Source organism: Mus musculus, chromosome 1, assembly GCF_000001635.26.
Source record: "Mus musculus strain C57BL/6J chromosome 1, GRCm38.p6 C57BL/6J".
Classification (NCBI taxonomy): domain Eukaryota; kingdom Metazoa; phylum Chordata; class Mammalia; order Rodentia; family Muridae; genus Mus; species Mus musculus.
The window spans coordinates 87,481,435-87,504,484 of NC_000067.6; the positions used below are offsets into that span (position 1 = coordinate 87,481,435).

The 23,050-nt window shown below is 47.8% G+C and overlaps 1 protein-coding gene across 2 annotated transcripts in view; it reads right to left on the reverse strand.

Annotated features, from left to right (window-relative positions):
* Positions 1-23,050, reverse strand: part of Ngef (neuronal guanine nucleotide exchange factor) — a 97,042-nt gene that overhangs the window by 4,606 nt on the left and 69,386 nt on the right. For both annotated transcript variants that reach the window (NM_001111314.1, NM_019867.2), the window contains 6 exons: positions 21,832-22,139; positions 8,150-8,310; positions 6,365-6,517; positions 4,722-4,851; positions 3,165-3,239; positions 1,189-1,278 (listed from right to left, as the gene is read on the reverse strand). In NM_001111314.1, coding sequence (NP_001104784.1) covers positions 1,189-1,278; positions 3,165-3,239; positions 4,722-4,851; positions 6,365-6,517; positions 8,150-8,310; positions 21,832-22,139 — 917 coding nt within the window. The remainder of the gene's footprint in view (positions 1-1,188; positions 1,279-3,164; positions 3,240-4,721; positions 4,852-6,364; positions 6,518-8,149; positions 8,311-21,831; positions 22,140-23,050) is intronic.

The following is a 23,050-nucleotide window of genomic DNA, read 5'->3' on the forward strand; positions in this document are numbered from 1 at the left end:
AGCAGCAGGGGTGAGTTTTCACATGAATATATGTGTCCTATGTGTGTGCATTGTGCATGTGTGCACATGTGCTGCTGTGCATGTGTACTGTGTGTCTGTGTGTGCTATCTATGTACCTACACTTGAGCTTCTGTGTTCATGCCAGTGCTTTGGTATTTCCATGTGTATTGGTGTCTGTGTTCATGTGTGTATGTATGTGTGTGTGCTTGTGTATGTGTGTGCATGTGTGTGTGTGCATGCGTGTGTGTATGCTTGTGTGTATGTGTTTGTGTGTATGTGTGTGTATGTATATATGTGTATGTATGTGTATGAGTGTATGTATGTGTGTGTGCTTGTGTGTGTGTATATGTGTGTGTGCATGTGTGTATGTGTGTGTGTGCATATATGTATGTGTGTGTATGTGTGTATATGTGTATGCATGAGTGTATGTATTATGTGTGTGTGCTTGTGTGTATGTATGTGTGTGTGCATGTGTATATGTATGTGTGCATATATGTATGTATGTGCATGTGTATGTGCATGAAAGTATGTATGTGTGCGTGTGTGTGTGTGTGTGTGTGTGTGTGTGTGTGATCATCATCCCATCAGGCTCAGCTTGCTTAATGTAGCCTAAGAGGTCAAGTTTACAGAAGAAAGGAAATAATGGTGCCCTCAGGATAGGAAGGTCAGGGCTGCAGGTGCAAGCTGTTTTCCAGGTCTGCTGGGCCCACTGCAGTCGCCCCAGCAGATGCAGCTCCAGGAGGTATCAGACGGTCCCGCCCATCCTCCAGCTGGACTCAGCTCCCAAACTCTGACCTCTGGAACCCCTTTAGTTTTGCTCATGCTAGACCAGTGCTCTCCTCCTGAGCTACAATGAGCAGCTCTCCAGGGCCCTCAGTACATACCACATGCCAGTATCCAAGTCACCAGAAATCCAGAAAAAGGAAGGAGCTGGCAAATCCCTGAGCACCGAGAGTCCCTTGACTAGTCCCTAGCCCCATACATTGACCACTCAGGATCACCCAGGCAGTAACAGTGCCAGACACACACAGGCAGGTGCTGTTGGCCCACAGCTCACAGAAGGTAAACCTGGATAGAGTGCATGATGACTGCCTTCCACCACTGGGGAGAGTGCACAGGGGGGCAAGCTGGACCACCCATGCCTCTGGGTAGGGTGGGTACCAGCTGACCCAGATCTTGCAGACTCACCTTGATCTTGAACTCCATCTTCTTCTGAATGCTGATCATCTGTTCTGTGCGGCTCATCTTCCGGACACCCTCATTGCATGCCTTTACCACCTGGCACAGGGAGGACTTGTCAGGCCAGCCTGCCAGCATGTCCCCAAATACCACCGAGCAGCTGACACTGACTGACTAGCCTCAGGTTGGCAGGAACTCTTTCTCTACGACACTCTGGGACTAAGTGAGGATGCTTTGTGCAGTCTAGCAGTGGTTCTCAACCTGTGGGCTGCAACCCCTTTGGGATTGAACAACCTTATCATAGGGGTTGCATCTGCAGCAGATACCTACATTACAATTCACAACAGTAACAAAATTACAGTTATGAAATAACAATGATAATAATTTTATGGTTTGGGGATTGCCACAACATGAGGAACTATATTAAAGGGTCGCGGTGCAGCATAGGAAGGCTGAGAACCATGGGTCTAGAGGATGATTTATCTCCTTGTCCTTGACTAGAAAGCCAACCTCCCAGACCAAGAAAAGGGATCTTTCTTCTCAGTTTGACTAGGAAAGGAATGGCTCCCCCAGATTGACTTCTCATGCCCTGGGGGTGCACAGGCTCCCACTACCCTGGAAGGCAGCCAGGAACCAACATGCCATTAACACTACATTTCCCCAGACCCCTGGGCCTCCACTCCAGGATCAGGGCCATAAATGGCTCATGGTGTCTAGGACAGAGCCTGGCCTGATACAAGTGCTTTGTCAGTGTTAAGTAGTGCAGGGCAGAAAGAAGCATATGAGGATGTTCCTTTCAGTGTAGCTTAGAACTAGAAAATCTGCCACCAGCTTCAGCTGTCCATTAAGCATCACAGTCTGGAACACAATAGATCCATACACCCCGTGGGCTCGGACTCACACACTCAGCATCACCGTCTGGAACACAATAGATCCACACACCCCGAGGGCTCGGACTCACACACTCAGCATCACCGTCTGGAACACAATAGATCTACACACCCCGCGGGCTCGGACTCACACACTCAGCTGAAGAGCAAGGGCTGTGCTTTAGACACAATCTCTGGTTGTAAACAGTATGGTGGTAAACTGTGTGTGTGTGTATGTGTGTGTGTGTGTGTGAGAGAGAGAGAGAGAGAGAGAGAGAGAGAGAGAGAGAGAGAGAGAGAGATCTTTGCTATCTTCATTTTGCTTATGCTAGTTTTTTAAATTTTTCTTGTATTTGATCATTGATTACTTTTATGAATGAGGAAGAAAAAAACCCTTTTTTAAAAAAAAAAAAAGTAAGCAAGATAAACTGATTATCTTTCACCAAAAGGAGAGGAGAGAAAAAAGCAGAGAAGAGCTTAAAATAGGAAGCACACCAGGCCCTTGTCCCACCTCTGAGATAGCCCTCTGGGGTAGGCAGGCCCAGGGCAGGTCAGAGATCACCAGACCCATCCAGGATGCTGCTGCCCAGTAGGGCCTAGAAAAAAAAAGTCATATGGCTCATTGGTGGGGGCCAAGTGCCCAAAACAGTCACTTGATGGGCACACAAAGCTAGAGAAAGCTGCTGATGCCCACAGACAACCCATCACTGTCACAGGAGTCATCTAGGAGGACCAGAAGTTGGGGACACTCTTAGGCAAGGCTCTGGGTCAGGGTATACACCAATATAAGCTGGACCCTGGAGGATAGAGTGGGAACTGTGGGCTGCAAACAGGTGTTGGGATTGCAACAGAGTCCTATGCTGGTAAAGAGTACCAGGCAAGCATCTCCATAAAACATCCTGGGCACGTGAACAGGGGTGGGGTATTGCAGAGGAGACACTGACAAAACTGCATTAGGTATGAATTTTCCCCCCTTAGTGACTCTTCTGGACTGCAAAAGTAAATCTCAGAATAAATAAATGAAATGCTAAGAGATCACAGTAACAGAGGAGATCAGTAGGGACAGTGACCTAGAGGGAAAACGGACCCCAGGACACACCGGTGGAAACAACTCACCATTTCTAGCTCCTTGTGGGCATCCAAGGCGGTGCCTTCACGTTCAGACCTCTCCTCCACTCTCTTCAGGATATTCTGAAGGCAAGATGGAGCTGCGTTACCCCACTCTTCCTCTTCCCCTCCCCGTCCTCCCTGGCAGTGGTTATCATCTCTCAGGTGCAGCTTTAAAAATGCAACACACATAGCCCTTGGCTGGATGGACAGAGAGCACGGGGTCCTCAGCCAGGCCAGGGGTGGATGCCTTGACCCAGCATGCTAATGGGAAGCCCAGAACTCAGTAGTTTAGGCCCCGAGGGCCGGTAGATACTTTATGCTGTTGCAGAACCAGCGGCCCATCGAGAGCACAGCACAGAGGCAGTGCAAAGCAGCAAGGGACCCTGGTCACTCAGGCAGGGGTAAGGGCTCGCTCTGTCCCCAAGTGAGACACAGTGTTTACACGGGATCCTCCCTCCCTCCCACTCTCCCTCCCTTCTGGGGTGGTCACTGGAGGCTTAGTCATCAGGGTCCTGGAGGCCTGGCTGCCTGACTGGTCTCTTTACTGTAACACATCTTTTCTCCTAACCTTTAGTTTTCTTCAGTTCACAGTTAACATAGCTTCTCAGGCTGAGTATAACCCTGTCTACTCTGTACTGGCCGGTTTTGTGTGTCAACCTGACACAGCTGGAGTTATCACAGAGAAAGGAGCCTCCCTTGAGGAAATGCCTCCATGCGATCCAGCCTTAAGACATTTTCTCAATTAGTGATCAAAGGCGGAGATCCCATTGTGGGTGGTGCCATCCCTAGACTGGTAGTACTGGGTTCTTTAAGAAAGCAGGCTGAGCAAGCCAGGGGAAGCAAGCCAGTAACATCCCTCCATGGCCTCTGCATCAGCCCCTGACTCCCAAGTTCCTGCCCTGTGTGAGTTCCTGTCCTGAATTCCTTTGGTGATGAACAGCATCGTGGAAGTGTAAGCTGAATAAACCCTTTCCTGCCCAACTTGCTTCTTGGTCATGGTGTTTTATACAGGAAGAGAAACCCTAAGTCAACTTTCCTCTACGCCTGCTCTCACCCTCTGTAGCAGCCACAGTGACAAATGTCAGCCACATCAGGTGAGGATGGAACCTGAGACATCCTCCCCCTCCCCACCTCTTACCTACACCTCTGCAGTCCTTCTCATCATGCTTTATGACTCTTGTTTCCCCAGTACCTTTGAACTTTCAGGTTTCTCTATATACAGTGTTCTTTCTTCCAGATGTTGATGCCACTGGCTCCTCTAAGCTGAGCCTCACTTAAATCTTGCTTGTCTTTCTTGATTCCTCCAATTGGCAGTAACCAGGCAGGCACCCTCGACTGGGTTAACTCATTGCTAACCCTGACAGCTATGCCCACTTTTCTGGATATGTCTGCCAATCTTTACTTCTGGAATATAGCTGAGCCCTCATTGCTTGGAGCACAGTAAGGCCCTAATTGGCCCTTATTTAACAAATGGATTCTCTAAAATACTAGTGGAGAGGTAGAAGGAGCTAAGGCTTGGACAGGGGAGGCCTGTAGAGCCCAGGGCATGGTCAGGGGTCACACCTGGACCAGCAGCTTGAGTCTCGTGATCCTCTGGAAAGGCAAGATGAGGAAGGAGGAGAAAGGCAGGCCCTTGCATTTGGGGTCCAGCTCCAACTGTGCGATCAGTTCCCGGAAAGCGGCCTTCTCCTGTCTGAAGATCCAGACACAGGGGGCTGTCTCTGAGCTCAGGCCCTGGAGGTGTGAATAGAAGATGCTTCCCCCACCCTCTTCTCCCTCCCCTTCTCATTTTTCAAAATGGAAAATAAACTGTTCATGTAAACGTCAAGTAACAATAGTGGCTCCATATGCCTGGCCATGAAGACTTGGCAAAGCATGATTTGTGTGGGAGGGGTAAGAATCCCATTGTAGCCAAGGTTATGAATCAGACATACAATTAGATGACTTCATCAGGCAGGAAGCCGAGGCAAGGTAAACCCACGGAGAGATGCAACCCGCTGCAGGCTTAAGGCACCTGCCAGGAAAGCCTGAGCTATTTTTGACAGGTGGCCTGGCCACGTGGCCCAGTGCTGCCGAAGGCCAGGAAGACAACTGCCAGAGACTTACTGCAGGGTAGCAGCAGACATCAGGGCAGTCACTGTACCTACTGCTAGGGGGAGCAGAACCCCCAGCTGCACCCACAGGGCAAAGTTCCATGGTGACCAGCTATCCTGGGGATTCTTGGGAACTGCAAGACACAGACATCTATTCTGCTTGCTGCTTAATCAGAGAAGTAGCACCCGATTCCCACCACTTCCAAACAGTCACTGGGAAGCACCCAGATGAATGCCTAGATACTCAAAGCTTAAAATGTCCACTTCAACCATGTGGCTTGATAGAAAGGCCATCAAATCCAGATGCTATTTGAACAGTGGGCATGTGGCACACTGAAACCTTTCTGGCTCTACAACAGAGCCTAGAAGCCATGGGGAACTGACTCTGTCACAAATGACTAGAAACCCACCCACTGAGTCAGCTGCAGTATGCTTCTTAGTGACTGTCACAGAACTGCCACCTTTGACCCACAGCTTCTTAACACAGTAGCTGCTGCCATGTGCCAGGCAGAGTTTGCCAGCCTCCTCAGGCAACCTGGGTAGATTTGTCTGTTCTAATGAGGCCCTCAACCTTGCCTTTGTTCTCAGGGCACCCCAGAGACCCCTGTACCTGGACTGTGTATGGGACTGCAAACCTGGTCTTGATTTTCTACTATAGGTTCTCATACTGGAAAGACTTTTGTCTTGCTTTGTTTGGTTTGCGTGGGTGGGTACCAAAAGGCAACCCCTTCCTTGTGGTCCAAAGGAAGGTCGTGAAATGGGAGACTGTCTCCTAGTTCACATGCAATGCATGACAAGCCAAGACTCCTTTCTGCCCACCACTGGCTTTCTTACTACTTCAAACCTATATTTCCAATGTTCTAGACCTTGGATCATCCCTGTGGCTATACATTCTTTCCTACAGGGATTTCTTGGCTGTTCTGGAGACAGGTCTGGAGGCTTCAGATGACTCCCCTGGAGCACAGGCAGACTACTGGTTTTCTAGTGACACCAAGATCTCAGGGAACATGCTAGAGTCAGATGCTCTCACCCACCTGGCTAAATTGTGTGACTTAGTGTGGCCCTGGGGAATGCCCAGGCAAGGATGGCTGAACCCAGGCAGGGTATACTCACAGGAGCTGCTTGTATGTCCTTTCCTGGTAGGTCTGGTTACTGACGTAAGTGATATAGACCGAGAAGTGATCAGCTGCGTAACGGTACACGATGTCGCACACATCCGAGATAACAATGTTCTCCTCCATGCGGTGCTCTAGCTCCAGCAAAAACCTGCGAGAGACAGAGGCTGGGCTGAAGGTCCCTGAAGGTGCCTGGAGATTAGTGTGCCGGGCTGGACAGACCAGCACTCTCTCCCAAGGTCGGTGGGACTCTGCATGCTCTGTGCTCCTCTGAACACAACAGGGAACAGCCATGGTTTTAGGTGGATAACACCACCAGAAGTATGCAGAGGGAGAGAGGGCATGAGGCTCATCTTTTAACTCTTACTGTGTACTGATGTGTTTGCAGGTGTAACAGAATGATGCGCAAGCTGTGTCTCACAATGGTCCCCTGGGTACTAGGAGTGGCAGGGATTGGATGAACCTAGACTGGCATCATGGCCACCACTCATTAAGCCAATGGACAACGCATGGGGAGTGTAACATGGGGGTCTCTACTTCTGTGTTGTGGAATTTTTCAAATTAAAATCAGAGTTGGTGTGTAAATAGCAAGCTCAGAGATTGCACGGGTTGCTCTGGCATCGATGAGCCATCACCCTTAGAAGTTACTGGATAGGAGGATAGGATGGCTGCCAGCAGAGGCAGAGACTCCGAAGAAAAGGCAGGTGTCAGTGCAAAGGGGCAACTGGAGGGCCCACACACAGACAGCAAGAGCAATCGGGCTTCCACATGTGACACTGAGTGACCCTCACTGTAGGGGAGGGATGTCTTCGCCATGCCCCACCTAATCTGAATGTGGGAAGTTGGCCTAGTGCTCTCCAGGATGCTGGGAACAGCTCAATGAACCTTTCATCCTAATTTCTCTCCTCTTCCTCCTCCTGGTCTTTCTCTTCCTCCTCCTCTTCCTCCTCTCCCTCCTCCTCTTCCTCCACAAGAGCTCACTTCCACCTTTACCCAAGTCCAACCTCAGGAAACACAGATCCCACATCCTTTCCTGGATTGCTGGATGCCTCATGGAGAGGAGAAAGAAGCAGCAATCTGGGCTCCACTGGCCCTGGCCTGCAGGGAGCTTAGGTTTTCGTATTTCCATGTGAGCAGTTGTTCCCAGAAGACCTTGGGCATTGTCATGAGACCCACACAGATTTGCATAAGATTCAGCTCAACATCACTCTAACCAGTTAGGAGAGCCCTCTAACTCAGAGCACCATAAAGATGCACAGGTCTCAGAGGCCAATGGGAAGAGACCCAGGGCTACCAACTGGCCAACCTGCTGGAGAAGACAATGGGCTTTTTGGTTTACATCTGTGTGTGTGTTGGGGGGGAGGGGAGTCAGAGGTCAAAGGTCAACTTCAGGTGTCATTCCTCAAGAGCCATGCCCCTAGTTTCTTTTGAGACAATCTTCCATTAGTCTGTAGCTTGCCAATTAGGCTAGACACCAGCCACTAGCCAGCGCAAAGGATTCTCTTAGCTCCCCATCCCTAACACTGGAATGACAAGTGAATCCCACCACCTTTAGCTTTCATGTGGGTTCTGGGATCACACTCAAGTCCTCATGCTTGCAAGACAAGTGTTCTACCCGCTGCCCTGTCTCCCCCGTGCCTAGATTAATGGCTTCATCCTCCCTATTTCTTTATGTAAAAATCCAAAACATTCAAAGGCCTAGAAGCCCAACCGGTGAGCATGGACCCTGGTTTCAGCCACTCGCTGGCAGGGAGAAGATGGAAGATGGCCCTGCAGTGCTTACCGCTCACTGACAGCCATGACATCCAGGACATTGGAAAAGAGGATGTGGGCCTCAGATGGATGCAGGATCTTCTTCAGACGCTCGTTCTCCATGAAGTGCGACACCAGCAGGTTCAGGCTCTTATAGTAGGAGGCCTCAGAGGTAACCAACTCAAACATGGCCTGCGGAGACACAGAGGAGACCGTGTCGTCATTGCTAAGAGCTGAGGACATTCTTAGAGGCAGATGTCCTGAAGCCTGTGGCGGCAGCTGCATGGCAGATGCCAACTTGCCCTGGTGCAAAGGAGAAAACCCTTGGCTCTCAGCAAGTACATGGTTACAGCCAGCTATGTGAACACCGGATGACAAGCTAGGGATCAATCCATAGAAGAAGAAACAATGTAAGAGGCAGGCCTTGTGACAGAGCCAGATGGTCACAAAGATGACTCTGGCCTGAGTTTACTGGCGTAGAGATGGGCAGAGCAATCAATAGGGACAGGACCCTGCCTGTCCCCATTTTACAAGAAATAGATCAAGATGTCAATCAGGAAGGGTGGAGTTTTGGGTGACTTTACACATTTTTCTTTTTAGCTTTTGAGTTATCTGAAAAAATCCTCAGTAAGCTTCTATTATTTCTTTTAACATCTGATTTTATAATGTAATTTTTTTAAAATTTATTCAGTGTATATGAGTACACTCTAGCTGTCTTCAGACACACCAGACGAGGGCATCGGATCTCATTACAGATGGTTGTAAGCCACCATGTGGTTGCTGGGAATTGAACTCAGGACCTCTGGAAGAGCAGTCAGTGCTCTTATCCACTGAGCCATCTCTCCAGTCCCTATAATGTAATTTTTTAAAAAGCAATTTTCATTTTGAAAAAAAAAAAAAACAGAAAAAGAAACACAGAATTTTACTTCAGCCTTCAGGATTACCTTTCTCCTGTAACAACATTGACTTAACGATGTGATGAACTCAAAACTTCCCGGCAATAGGCCTGGCTAAGCTTGCCTTTAGTGCTTGCAAATTACCTACCCCAAAACCTGTGGGAGCCATGCCCACTGTCTGTCCAGGCAATCTCCACTGTCTCTTGACTCAGGGCTGGTTTAGATGACTGAAGGGACAGTGTGGCAGGTTGAACTATTGACCCCTCCAAAAGTATGCTTACTCCCTGGTCTCCAGGACCAGCAACTGTGCCCTTGAGTGAAACTGGGTCTGTCCTTGAACTGAAAGTCTTGAGGTGAGACTATAAGACCGTTCCAGATTCAGGGTGGGTCCTACCCCTAGTTCGAGGTGTTGAGTTTTGCTTCTGTTGCTATGATAAAATATCAAGTTTAAGAAAGGTTTATTCAGTTCACACTTCCAGGTCATAGCTGACATTTCAAGGAAGTCAAGACAGGAAGTCCAAGCAGCTAATCACACCCACAGTTAAGAGCAGAGAATGAACCAAGGTCCCCTATTCAGCTCCCTTCCCCTCTTTTACAGTCCGGGACTCACTCAAGCTCAGAAAATGGAACTATTAACATTTAGCCTGGGTCTTCCTATGTCAATAGACAACAGAACAATTCCCCACAGACATACCTACAGGCCAACCTGATCTCGACAATCCAGATGATTCTAGATTGTTTCAGTTGACAAAATTCATTAAATGGCTGTAGACATCGCCATAAAGGAAAGGAGGTGAGACACAGGTACACAGAGGACGGAGGTGGGGACCAGGGTGGCATCTGGAGTAGCTGGAGAGTGGAAGACAAAGGAATGATCCTTCTTTGGTGCTCAGGAGGGAGGGCAGCCTGCTAACATCTCCATTTCAAGCTTGGGAGTGTGTTGGGGGGAACTTTCTATCATTCCATGCAGTCAGGACATGATAGCAGTCCTCAGAAACAAGTACAAGACTGAGGACAGACAAAGCAATGAGCAGGGGTCAGACAGGGGAGGTTCTAGCTCCAGGAATTATGGAGGGTGGGGAGGGGACCGGGGAGGAGACTAGTGTTTGCTCCTAGAACACACGTGCCTGGGTGATGGTAGTGGAGGTGGGCAACAGGTTTCTCATGCCGTTTCATTCAATCCTCAGGATTCCCCCCCCCCCCCAAGAGATACGCAGACAATCCTGTTTCATCAAAGTCACATGACAATGGTCTCAAAGTCATGTGACTTTGATTTGAGAACCCAGCTGAGACGACTCCCTACCAGGTTGGGTCCCAGCAAAACAGGATTAACCAGATGTTTCCAGTCACCTCCTCCTGTGACACACTGCCAGCCAGTGAGCCTGTGAGCCCTTTGGGACAAGGAATGCATTTTTAAGTTGGAGATGCGGTGCAGCAACTGTAAGAAAGTCCACAGCGATGTCACAGCAACCCCAGACCCCGGTACTTTGTCTGCACTTGACTTGAGACAGTACCAATCAGGGTTAAGATGCCATGAACTGTGGTCCTGGGAGCCAGGGATGACTGGGAATTCATCTTTGATTTGCATAGCTGCCTGTGTCCATCACAGACATGAAGGCCACATTGGGTCTAAAGTTTTCTGAAAGCTTCTCTGCTACAAATGTTGTCATTAACTCACCTTCTGGCTATTCAGTTTAATTTCTCCAAAGGATGCCAAGATAACTGGGCAGCCAAGCTCAGAGCACATGCAACTAGCCCAACTGACTATAGTCGACTCTTTCACAGACTGAAGGATCCACCATCCCCACACAGCAACACGAGAGGACTGTATATCAGATGGTGTGGCTCTTAAGAGTGCATGTCACTGTCAGAACACCTGGCTCTATATTTACAAGTACCCACCTCACCCTGCTGATGACAGCTTTTGTCCCAATGGCTATGAGGATCAGGGTTTGGGGACAGCTGGCACTGGCTATGCTGTGGTTGACATCAGCAAACTTTGTCCTGAATCATACAGCTGATGCTGGCTGAGCCCATTCACTAACCTCCCACCCCGCTTCTCCATTTAGAGGTGATTAGTCATCTATGAATTTTCCTTGGCCAGGATGTTTGTCTTTATTTAGCTTGCCACATCAGTGTAGCTGTCTTTTCCTTATCAATATTGCTTTTGACTCAGCCTCTCGAGCCTTTTACGTGGCTCTCCAGAAGAGATGAGGGGTAGAGGGATGTAGTTCAGTAGTGGAGTTTTTGCTTGCCACGTGGAAGGCTCTCAGTTTGATCCTGCTACAAACAAAACCTTTGAAAAAGAAAATAAGAAATGAGGGAGCCAGGCCTTGTGTACTCCCCTCTTGGGTATCCGTTCCGCTATCCACACACTCCCTGGACACATGCTGCATCTGGTGGAGCACTAAGCCCTGTAAGTCATCATAGCACCACATATTACATAGCTATACCTCAGAGGAGTCAGGTGATTGACATCTCTCAGGCAACATCAGGTAGTGAGGTGTGTCAGCATGTGTGTTTGTGGGTGTGGTTTGGAGAGGAGATATCCACTTCACCCCCAGGCTTGCATGTTTTGGGAGGTGGTAGAAACTTGGCTACAGGAAGTCGGTCCCTGAGGGTGCTCACTCCTTGCCTCTTCCTGTCTCTCCCTGCTTTCTGTCTGGCCTGAGGTAAGCTGCTTTGCTCTGAGATACACTTTCTGCTGTGGCATTCAGCCTAACCTTTAGCCTACAGCTATGGAGCTGACAGTGGGCCAGAGCCTCTGAGACTGTGAGCCAAAATATATGCCTCCTCTTCCTTCTTTGGGACAGGGTCTCTCCATGTAGCCTTGGAAACCCCGGGGTTTGCTAAGTAGACCAGGCTGGCCTTGAACTCACAAATATCTGACTGCCTCTGCCTCTGCCTCCCAAGTGCTGGAATTAAAAGTGTGCTTTACCATGCTGGACTCTTTACTTCTTAACTATCTCATTACAATGATGAAAAGGTGATTCGTGTATGCGTGTGTAGAAATATAGATAGATAGAAAGATAGATAGATAGATAGATAGATAGATAGATAGATAGATAGATACCGACTGACAGACATTTCAGCAGCTGTTGCTACAGTTTATGAATTAGCTAGGCTGGGCACCATTGTAGCTTCCCTCCCTGGGAGCTGCTTTGTGAGCCTGGCTGCTAGATGGTATCCTCAGAAAACACCCAATTAGACTGACCCACATTTTATGAATCACAGCTTGGTCCCTCAATGGTGCTCTTAGATCTCAATTCTCCCATTTCTTAGCTGCCAAGAACCATGAGAATCACAGGATGCCCTGCCTGGATTCTTTGTGCAGTCTAAGAGTTGGTTAATCCTCGCTGTTTCCTGGATGGCCAGTGCAGGCAGCTCTGCCATTGGTGAGGACTGTGACGTATCTGCTTGCTGTGAACAGCTAGGGTGCCAACAGTCACTGGCCTCGGGTGGTCAGAATCCCGGTCCCAGGGATAACAGCTTAATCTTACTAAATAAGAATGGCAGCTTGGGCTCCTTGGGTGACTGTGAGAAGTTAGGTTAACGTACAAAGCACAGTCTGGGGGCTCAGCCTGCCACAAAGCTCCCAACAGACCACCTGAGCATGGAAGCCCCTTCCCAGGAATGCCAGTGCCAGTTCAGAGTAACACTGGGCACACAGGACAAGGGACAGGATGGTGGTCAGAGAGTGTCGTGGGCACCTACTAAAGGTTCCTGTTCAAGGAGCACACACGCACACACATGCACACGCACACGCACATTGCCAGACTGTGAGAAGTAGCCTTGTCTTGCATCTTCTGTAGTGGGCTCCAGCCCCCCAAGCCCCAGCATAAATTTATAAACTTTTTTGTTTCTAACAGCTTTGTCCTCCAGTGAAAAGGGGACTCTGAGTCAGCGCCACCCCTCTACTCGCCGGAGACAAGTTCAGAACAGACCTGCCTCTGGGAGAGGGGGCAGGATGGGGGCCAGAAGCCAGGTGTGATGGTTAATACCATCAAATTGACAGGATCTAGAATCGCCTTGGAGACAAGCCTCTGGGCAGGTCTGTGATGGAATTCCTCGCTTAGGTTGATTGAAATGGGACGATCTACCCTAATGTGGATAGCATTACTCCATGGGTTCCAGTCCTGGGCTGAGTAAAAGGGAGAAAGCAATCTGAACCCTGGCCCTCACCTTTCCTTGCTTCCTGACTGTGGACACGCCATGCCAGCTACTGTACTCCCCAACATATGAACTATATATTTTCACACTGATCCAATTAAACTTTAGTTTATTTTTGAGACAGGGTCTCTCTATACAGCCTGCTCTAAGATATGAGAAAAGAAGCAAAAACAATGGATTACAAGTCTTATTTCCATGCCGGAGCAGACTCAAGTCTGTGGCTGACCTAAGGTCCCTCCCATCTTCTTCCTCAGAACGACAAGGCTCATTCTTGCCTAGGCATGCTGGGCCTTGCTGCTAATCCCATTGCAAGCCTTCAAGGTCACTTCCACTTGTGTGTCTGTGTGTCTCTGCTTGACTGGAGATGCTCAAAATACCATGCCCTGCTCACCTTCCTAATTCTATCTGGCCTGTCCTTTTATATCAGAGAAGCCCCTTTGCAGAGACAAGGTCCTGAACAGACACACAAGCCACCACAGCCAAAGCAACAGCCATTCCCGGCATCTCTGGCTTCTTTGTTCCTCTCCATGCCAGGTGGCAGGCATGCACTGTCAAGCAGGCTGAGGCTTTGCTGGGTGGAGAGCCCCACCCTCCCTGGACATCCCTTCTCCCTCATCTGTGACCTCCTTCCATTCCTTCTCGCCACCGTCTAGAAAAGCCCCCTGCCCTCCCTTCTAGAAAAGCCCCCTGCCCTCCCTTCTAGAAAAGCCCCCTGCCCTCCCTTCTAGAAAAGCCCCCTGTCCTCCCTTCTAGAAAAGTACCCTATACATTTTTTTTCTTTTTCTTTTGAAGTTCAAGAACAGTTTTGCGTTTAAAAGCAAAATCCTAGGGCGGTAAATTTAAGTCTCTCAAAGGTACTGGGAGAAGAAAGATGGAGAAAAAAAGGAGGGAAAGGCCATGTCACTTCAGTGACATCATCACAAGGCTCGCCATACGGTCCCACAGTGGGGAGGGGGCTTTGAATAATGAGAGAGCCCTGGGCACCAGAAGAAGCAAACTGAGGCTCTGGCCAGCATCAGACAGACAGACAGACAGACAGACAGACAGACAGACAGGAAGAAGCAACTGGCAGAACTGACAAACCCAGCTGCCCCCATAGCAGCCCGGAGCCACTGCTTCCTGACACCTTTTATACATACCTTCTTCCCAACCTTTTAATTTGAATCAGTTCTTTTTTTCCCCCCAAACTGCCCTGCCCTTAAACAGTGAACCTTAAAGGGTTCCAGAGCAAGCTAGCAAAGGAAACTCAATGGAGTATGAGTGTTTATGTGAGTTGTGTGTATAGTGTGTGAGTGTATGTGTGTGTCTCCGAGAAAGTGCATGAGTGTGAGTTGTATGTATGAGTGTGTAGTCTGGGTGTGTATGTGTGTCTGTGACTGTATGCGTGTAAGTTGTATGAGTGTGTAGTGTGTGTATATATATATATATGTATGTGTGTCTGTGACAGAATGTATGAGTGAGTGAGTTGTGTGTGTGAGTATGTAGTATGTATGTTGTAGTATTTCCTGCTGAATATAGCCAGTGCATATCCACGTGGCCTCACTGATTTTTTGATGTACCAAATGATCTATGGGAAATTACAAAAATACCTAAAAGAAATGTTTTCTTTTTAAAAATTACATTTTGCTAATTTGTGTATGTGTGGGGGGGTTGTGTATGCTGTACATGTGTGGGGCAGTCAGAGGATGACATACTAAAGTTGGTTCTCTCCTTCCACCATGTGGAAGCAGGGGAGGGAACCCAGGCTTGGCAGCAAACCCCTTTACCCGCTGAGCCCTCTTGGCTGTCCGTCTACTAAAAATGTGATATTATACTCTTTGGAAAACACTCTATGTTGTGAGTATTCACCTTCTTAATTCTTTGAAAACCCGTTTTTAACTTCCTCCCTCCCTCCCCCCCTTCCTTTCTTCCTATTGCAGACCTGTGGCCTTTGCACACACTATGCAAATGCTGTACCACTGAGCAGCATCCTGGCTGTTGAAAACAACACCTTTTTTAATGTCTGTAGCTCTGATTATCCGTAATAGAAAGTTCTAGATTGATAAAGACAGGGAACTATGTAAATATATTCTTTCTTGGGGCTTGGTACAAATATTGTCATGTCCTTGACAATGCCCACCTACGTACTCTCCCAAACTAGGTTTTAAGTGTACATATATGGCAGGATCTGGGGATGTAGCTCGATTGGCAGAGGGCTTACCTGGCATGCATGAAGCCCTGGGTTTAACCCCAGCACCGTGTGACCTGGCTGCAGTGGTACAAGCCTGTAATGCTAGCATTTAAGAAGTGGAGGCAGAAGAAAAAGAAATTCAAGGTCACCCTTTGCCATTCAGAAACACAGATGACAGTACCTTGGTGCAGTCTGCCTTGGATTCTTTGATTTTTAGTGATTTTGATTTTTACTTCTTTCATTTACTTAGTAGGCAATCATAGTATTCTTTTAGAATTATGTATATGTATTTGTGTCTCTCTGTGTGTGCAGGTACCTACAGAAGCCAGAGGCATTAGATGCCCCTGGTACAGAGTCACAGGCAGTTGTGATCCATCTGATATGTGCCCTCTGCAAGGGAAAGCATGCTCCTAACCACTGAGCCACCTCTGCAGCCTCTTGTTCTTCTATATGAACAGCTTTGGGCATGCCCCTCCCCCCCATGACTCATCATCATTGTTCACCAACACAAGCCATTTTTGTGTTTGGTCATCTTACACCCAACCTTTTGATTAAGACGGGGTCTCTCAATGGCCTGCAGCTTCATTAGGCCAGCTTGTCAGAGAGCATCCAGGGATCCACCTGCCTCTGTCTCCCATCACACCGCTGCTGATATTATGGTCAGACTACCATGTCTGGCCTTTGACATTGGTTCTGGGTACCTAAACTCAGGTTCTCACAACTGAGAGGCAAGTATGCTACCCAGTGAACCTCTGTCCCAGCCCTCTGTCATCTAATATTAGAGCACAGTGATTGGGAGTAGGTCCCAAATGCAGCTCAGGCACCATGAGTTCACAGGATGCATGCATCCTCATGAATGTCATTGAAATAGACTGATGGTTTACAGCTTATTTTCCCACCCCAAGGTGAGGAACATTGGAAACATTTATGGTTTAAAGTTTGGGTTTTTTAAAATTGGTTTTGGTTTTTGAGATAGGTGTTACTGTATAGCCCACGCTAGCCCAGACTATGTACCCATGGCCGACCTTGAACTGGAGATACTTCAGCCCCGTAAATGTTGGCATTACAGATTTACAGATATGTGCTGGCACATGTGGCTCAATTTGAAGTTTTTATGGTATTTACATTTAATTGTTTTGTTTTACTGTAATAGAGATGTAGTGAGATATCACAGTTTGTGTAAGTTCAAAACTTTCTTTTTTAAAGTGGAAGTTTATTATGTGTGTGTGTGTGTATGTGTGTGTGTATTTTGATTGCATGTACATCTGTGATCAACACCCAGGCAGGTGGATGCCAGCATCTGTGCTCTGCATGTGTGCCTGATACCCTTGGAGGCCAGAGGCTGGTATTAGATTCCCCCAGGATCGTGGTTACTGCTGGTTGTGCATTGCCATGCAGGGTGCCAGGAACTGAACCCAGGTCCTCTGGAATGGGAAGCCCGTGCTCTTAACTGCTGAGCTTTTTTTTTTTTTTTTTTTTTTTTTTTTTTTTTTTTTTTTTTTTAATGGTCACTGGAAAATAAACACTAGTTCTTGTTAGAGCAGTGTAGTTCTACAGAAATAGGAGTTTCCCTTTGGGTAGACGAGTCAGTGGGTAAAGGTGCTAGCTGCATAAGCCGGATAACTTTTGTTTGCTCCCTGGATCCCATATGGAGGTGGAAGGAGAGAACCAACTCCACAGAGTTGTTCTTTGACCTCCATCTCCATTCAGTTTCTCACTCACACACACACACACACACACACACACAGACACACACACATTCAGTATGCACATACACACAATAGTATATATGTGTGTTTATATATTATTTTGGAACTATGTAAAACAGTGAAAGACATGAGTCTCCAGCAATCCCCCTGCCTCAGCCTTTTGAGTGCTAGGATTACAACTACAAGCCACCACGCCTACTCGAAAGACTTTTTAATGAGGTGGCTTACATTCTCATTCACTGCACAAGTCCTTGGATGACTGTTTTACACAGACTACCCTATGAGCCTCTTCAGGCTCTCTGTGTCCCTGCTCTGTCTCTTTCCACAGAACAGCACAGTGTGTGCCAACCTACTGGGCCTTAGCCCTATCCATCATGGTTTTACCTGCTGAGCGCCTCTCTTTCTTCTCGCCTGAGACACCATCCAGAAGACGAGGGGAAGCACATAAACAGGCCGGAAGGGTTTCTAAGAAAATGAGCAAAGGCTTTCCATGAAGGAAGACAGCTGTAACAGAGGGGAGACTATGGAGGGTTACCTGCTTGGGCTTGACCTTGGAAATTCTCATGACCTGTACAGAGCGATGGAAGGATCCCTGCTCTGGCTTGTGTTCCCCTAAAGCCCACACGAGGCCTGGCTCTGGGTTCGGGAGGTGCTTGAGCTGCAAAGGAGGTGCCTTATGAGCAGGGGATGCTTTTCCTCTGGGAATAAGGAAGCTACTGGGTTGGGGTGGCTCAGCACCTCTTTCTCTCTTTGTACATTCCCAATTGCTTCGGCCTCCCAGTGTGAGCTGAGGTAGCAAGAGGCCCCCATCAGACACGGATCCCTCGTCTGAACCTCCTAGCTTCTGACACTCAAGCTGAACATGCATCTTTTCTTTACAAATGACCCAGTCTCTGTACTGCTATAGCAACAGAAAGTGGCTCCAGATACTTGCATTTTATGCATAAGCCAATGTCACACAGCCAAGTAGTAGAGCAAAAAAATCAACACCCAGGCAAATGGATGCCAGCACAGGTGTGAATATCACTCTGTCATGTCCCTTTGGCTATACTGTGGGGAAAACATTACAAATGTCAGAAGAAATAATATTTAGACTATAAAAACTACTACTCAATCAAGAACATCAATATAGAAGCTTAACAGAAAAAGAGGCAGAGAGGTTGTATTACATGTTACATACACCTCAGTGGGTGAAATGTTTGTCTAGCATGTGCCCTGGGTTCCATCCCCAACAGCTAAGCCTGGCATGATGGTATGTGCCTGGAAATCTAGTACTCAGGAGGTAGAGGCAGGAGGATCAAAATCCAAGGTTGGGGCTGGAGAGATGGCTCAGCAGTTAAAAGCACATACAGTTCTTGAAGAGGAGCTGGGTTTGGTTCCCAGCACACAAATGGCAGCTCATAACCACCCATAACTACAGTTCCATGGGATCTGATGGGCACCAGGCATGCATGAGATGCACAACACACACACAAGCAAAACATACACATGATTCTAATCAATTAAAAATAAGTAGAATGAAATTACTATTTTTTAAAAGCAGTCATTCTCCACTAACTAGTGAGTTTGAAGCCAGCCTGGGCTACATGAAACCCTATCTAGAAGAAGAAGGAGGAGGAGGAGGAGGAGGAGGAGGAGGAGGAGGAGGAGGAGGAGGAGGAGAAGGAGGAGGAGGAGGAAGAGAAGGAGGAGGAGGAGGAAGAGGAGGAAGAGGAGGAGGAGAAGGAGGAGGAAGAGGAGGAGGAGAAGGAGGAGGAAGAAGGGGGAAGATGATGAAAAGTAAGAAGGACAAAAATAAGATACTCAAACAACACACACTGTTTATCATTGGATCAAAGAACATGTGAAGGTTTGGTACTGGAAGTGGAGATGTGTGTGATCACAGCCTCTCTCACAGTTGGTAGCAGGGTGAAATTCCAGTATTTTTACCCCAACCCTGGGACCAAAAGAGTTTCTGATTTCAGATTTTCATTTTTGGGTTTGGGAGTATTTGCATAAAAATGATGAGCAATGTTGGAAGTGAGACTTGGTTTAACTATGGAACTCATTTATGTTTATATGCATTTTATGCATACAGCTTAAAAAGTAATTTAAATTTAATTAATTTGTGTGCATCTGCAGTGTGTGCTTGCATGTGTGTATGTGCGTGTGTGTGTGTGTGTGTGTGTGTGTGTGTGCTCACACAAAGGACAGAAGAATGTGTTAATCCCACAGAGCTGGAGTTGCAAGCTATTTTGAGCTGATTGTTATGGGTGCTGGGAGCCAAACCCCAGTTCTTCAGGAGAGCAGAGGGTGCTCTTAACTGCTGAGCATGTCTCCAGCCCCCTAAAAGTGACTTCACATAAAATGTTCCCAACAGTTTTACATGTGAAAGAGTTTGCTGGTATAGGATTGTCCACGTGTGGCATCATGTCTATGCTCAAACATTTCTGATTGTAGAGCATTTTTAGATTCAGGGTTTTCAGACTGGGGCTGACAGCCCACACTTCCCTTTGAACACCCTGTGTTGGGATCTGATGTGACACACTTTTTCACTGGTTTTCATGGTCTTGCAAGAGGACAAGGATATACTGAAGACATGACTGAGTTATCTGGAGCCTGCTCTGCCCCATGCAAGCCCTGCAAGGTGTCCACAGAGCCCCCTGGACAGCCAGTGAGCAATGCTGAAGTGAGTGAGACCTCACTATTGTCTCTTGCGTTCTTCCATCCTATTTAAGCCACTTGTTAACACAATGCAGTTGTATCCCTTTAATGTTCTTTGTTTGTTTGTTTTTGTGTGTTTGTTTGTTTGTTTTTCAGAGACAGGGTTTCTCTGTGTAGCCCTGGCTGTCTGTCTGTCCTGGAACTCACTTTGTAGGCCAGGCTGGCCTCGAACCCAGAAATCCACCTGCCTCTGCCTCCTGAGTGCTGGGATTAAAAGGCGTGCGCCACCACACCCGGCCCCTTTAATGCTTTTAAAAAGCAGGCAGGTGCCGGTGCTGAGTGGGCCATTTTGAGGCAGAGTTTCCATGTGCAGCCTGGAAGTCTGCCTTCCAGCTGGGCAGGGATCCCTTTGCTCTCATGCCCAGCAGAGCAGGGGTGTTTTCATAAAAATTCAGCTTCAAGCTACGAGGGGCCCGAGGAAGGAAGGCGTTTGTATTGTCTGCTTTTGAAAAAATAATAAAAGCGTGTTAGTGGGCTACTTATGGAATTTAAAAACACTTAGATTAATAAGTGGTACCTAAACCCACCTGAAAGGCCTTTGACAATCTTTTCTATGTCTGATAACATGGCGGCTTGGTTTTCTAACCTACTAGAAAGTCCTCCATTGCTCATTTACCTTTATAAGGGGTATGTGTGAGCTCAGCCACCATATTTATCTATTATCATTATTATTAATTATTATTATCATTTGCTTCTTGTTTCTGTTTTAGTTTTTAAGGCAGGCTGTCTTGTAGCCCAGGCTGGCCTCTAACTGCCTAAGTATGTGAGGATGACTCTGAACTAAAAATCTTCCTGCTTCTGACCACGAATGTGCTGGGATGACAGGTGTGTGCCATATGCCCAGTCCTGCTTCTTTGCCATTTGTCACCTTTCTGTGTGGTCCATAAAGGACAGGCTCCTCTGTGTTTAGCTCCATGTATGCTGGAAAAGGTTTTTTACTGTGTTTCAAAGCTTTAAATATATGAACTGACCTCACAGTTTTGTTTAACGACAACAACCACCCAGACAACGTCTTGATGAGCTCCCATGCTAAGTAGCTTGTCAATATTTAAGTATATTTCTACTTGATTCTGCCAGACAGGACACACAGGTGAACCCTAGGCGATCCCTCAAACTACTCCCTTCCTCAGTAATGGAGCATGTATTGAATTGGATGACACAGACAGGAACTAGGCTCTGTTCAGGTCATTAGCCCTTGTAGCCTTGTGCTTTGATGCTCTTTCATCTATGAAGTTTACGCACGAGCAAGTTACAATAATAATAACAACAACAACAATAATAATAATAACAACCCCTCCTTCTCTCTGTCCATTAACCACGGTTTCTACTACTGACCATCCTCTCCTCTCTACCACACGTTCCTGAGACTCACAAGATCAAGACCCTTGCTCAACAGAAACAGGCACTGGCAGGCTGGAGAGATGACTCAGCAGTTAAGAGCTCGGACTGTTCTTTCAGAGGTCCTGAGTTCAATTCCCAGCAACCACATCTGGATTGGGATCTGATGTCCTCTTCTCCTGTGTCTGAAGGGTGTACTCACATAACAAACAAACAAACAAATAATCCTTGCTACACGTTTCTATTACTGACAACTTTCTGCTGATTATTTCTTCCTGCTCGTAACCAACCATTGTACCGCCCACTGCCTCTACCTCCCTGATCTCAGGGAGAGTGGCCTGGACCTTCACACAAAGGATCTCTTGGAGCCTCAACCCTCCAGAATCCACACAGCCTTCCAATGTGGGAAGAAACACAACTGACTGTCACTTACAGAACACTGGAGTTATTTCACAGTCACTGGTTCTGTGCAACCTAGTGCTTCGATGTCACCGTAACCCCACCAAGATGGTCACCCCACCAAACGAAACATCTAACATTCCTCGAGGGGCTCTGAATCAGCCCAGAAAGTGGCTGGGTGGTCTTTGACCTGTGGAATGTTTCCTTCCCCATCTGTGTTAGAGAGTCAGGTTCGGTTCAGCCCTGAACTGCTCTGGCAAGCCAGGACTTCAGCCCCTCAGTGGGTCCCTCAGATTCCCTGCCCCTCCGGCCTGGGGCCCTGCATTACCTCCTGCAGCCTGATCTCCTCCGGCTGGAGAATGTCCAGCACGCCACTGCTCTGGATCTCAGGAAGGTCTTGCCAGAGGTTGAACCTGGAGTGGGGGTTGCTGAGCAGGCAGATCTGAGGCAGAGCTCTCCTCTCAGGAGGGCTGGCCAGCTCCTCCTCCTCTCCCTCCTCCTCCTCCTCCTCCTCCTCTCCAGCGTCTTCCCCAACCTGGGACCCATCGGAGTTGCCTTGGATTTCTGCATCCTGCTGCCTCCGTGTTTCAATTTCTTGGAGAGTCGATTTGTCTCTATACTCTTGATACAGGAGCCCTGAAATCAAAGTATTGTCACAAAGACAAGAGCAGGATGTCAGATGGAGGTCCTTGAGAAGCCCACCTCCCCCCCCCCCCCCCCACACACACAAAGAAAGCCAGCATGCACCAGGTTGCACCAGCAGGCTCCAGCCCTGCAAAAGAGACCAACCATAGCTTTTATTTCTGGGGGAGATCAGCATGTGTGAGTTTCTTTTGACAAATAAAGAAATCACTGAGTAGATTAAAAATTACGTTCCCACACGCACACAATGGGGAAAAAAGAATATAGACTGTGATGTGTTAATAGGCATGCATGAAAAATTGATGAAAATATCCCAATTATGTTCTAATATCCCACGAGGGTCCTTTCCCCGAGTTTAAATGATTCAGTATTAAAACTTAAGCTTGTGCATCCCTTAGTGGGGAGTGGCTCTGAGTTTTCATGTTGAATCAGTGTCTCATCAATGAGCCCAAAGGAAACTGTTGCCTCTGACACTCACACTTGAGGGCGCCATTCCTGACCAATCACACTTAAACACAAATGTGACCCAAATCTCTGAGGGAGACTAGGGGTGCCGATGAATCAGTGTAAAGACAGCATCTCACAGGAAAGAAGAGAAAATAAACATTTGGGATGTTCTGGCTGCAGAGCAGAGGGACAGTCTATCCGCATGGGCTGGTGGGGACAGGGGCATGTGACACCGCCCGCTGAGAGGCTGGTAGAGGGGGTTTATTCCAAAAATCTTATAGGTCATGCTGTAGAGACAGAACTCTGCCCTGGGGACCTGTGCAGACCCCATATAAGCATGCTGATACATCTGCATGCCTGGCAGGGAGAACAGGGGCCATGGCAGTTCCCAGGACTACAAGGGCATCAATTAAGTGGGGGCAGGGCAGAGCCAAGGCCCTAACTCATGGCATGGTTAC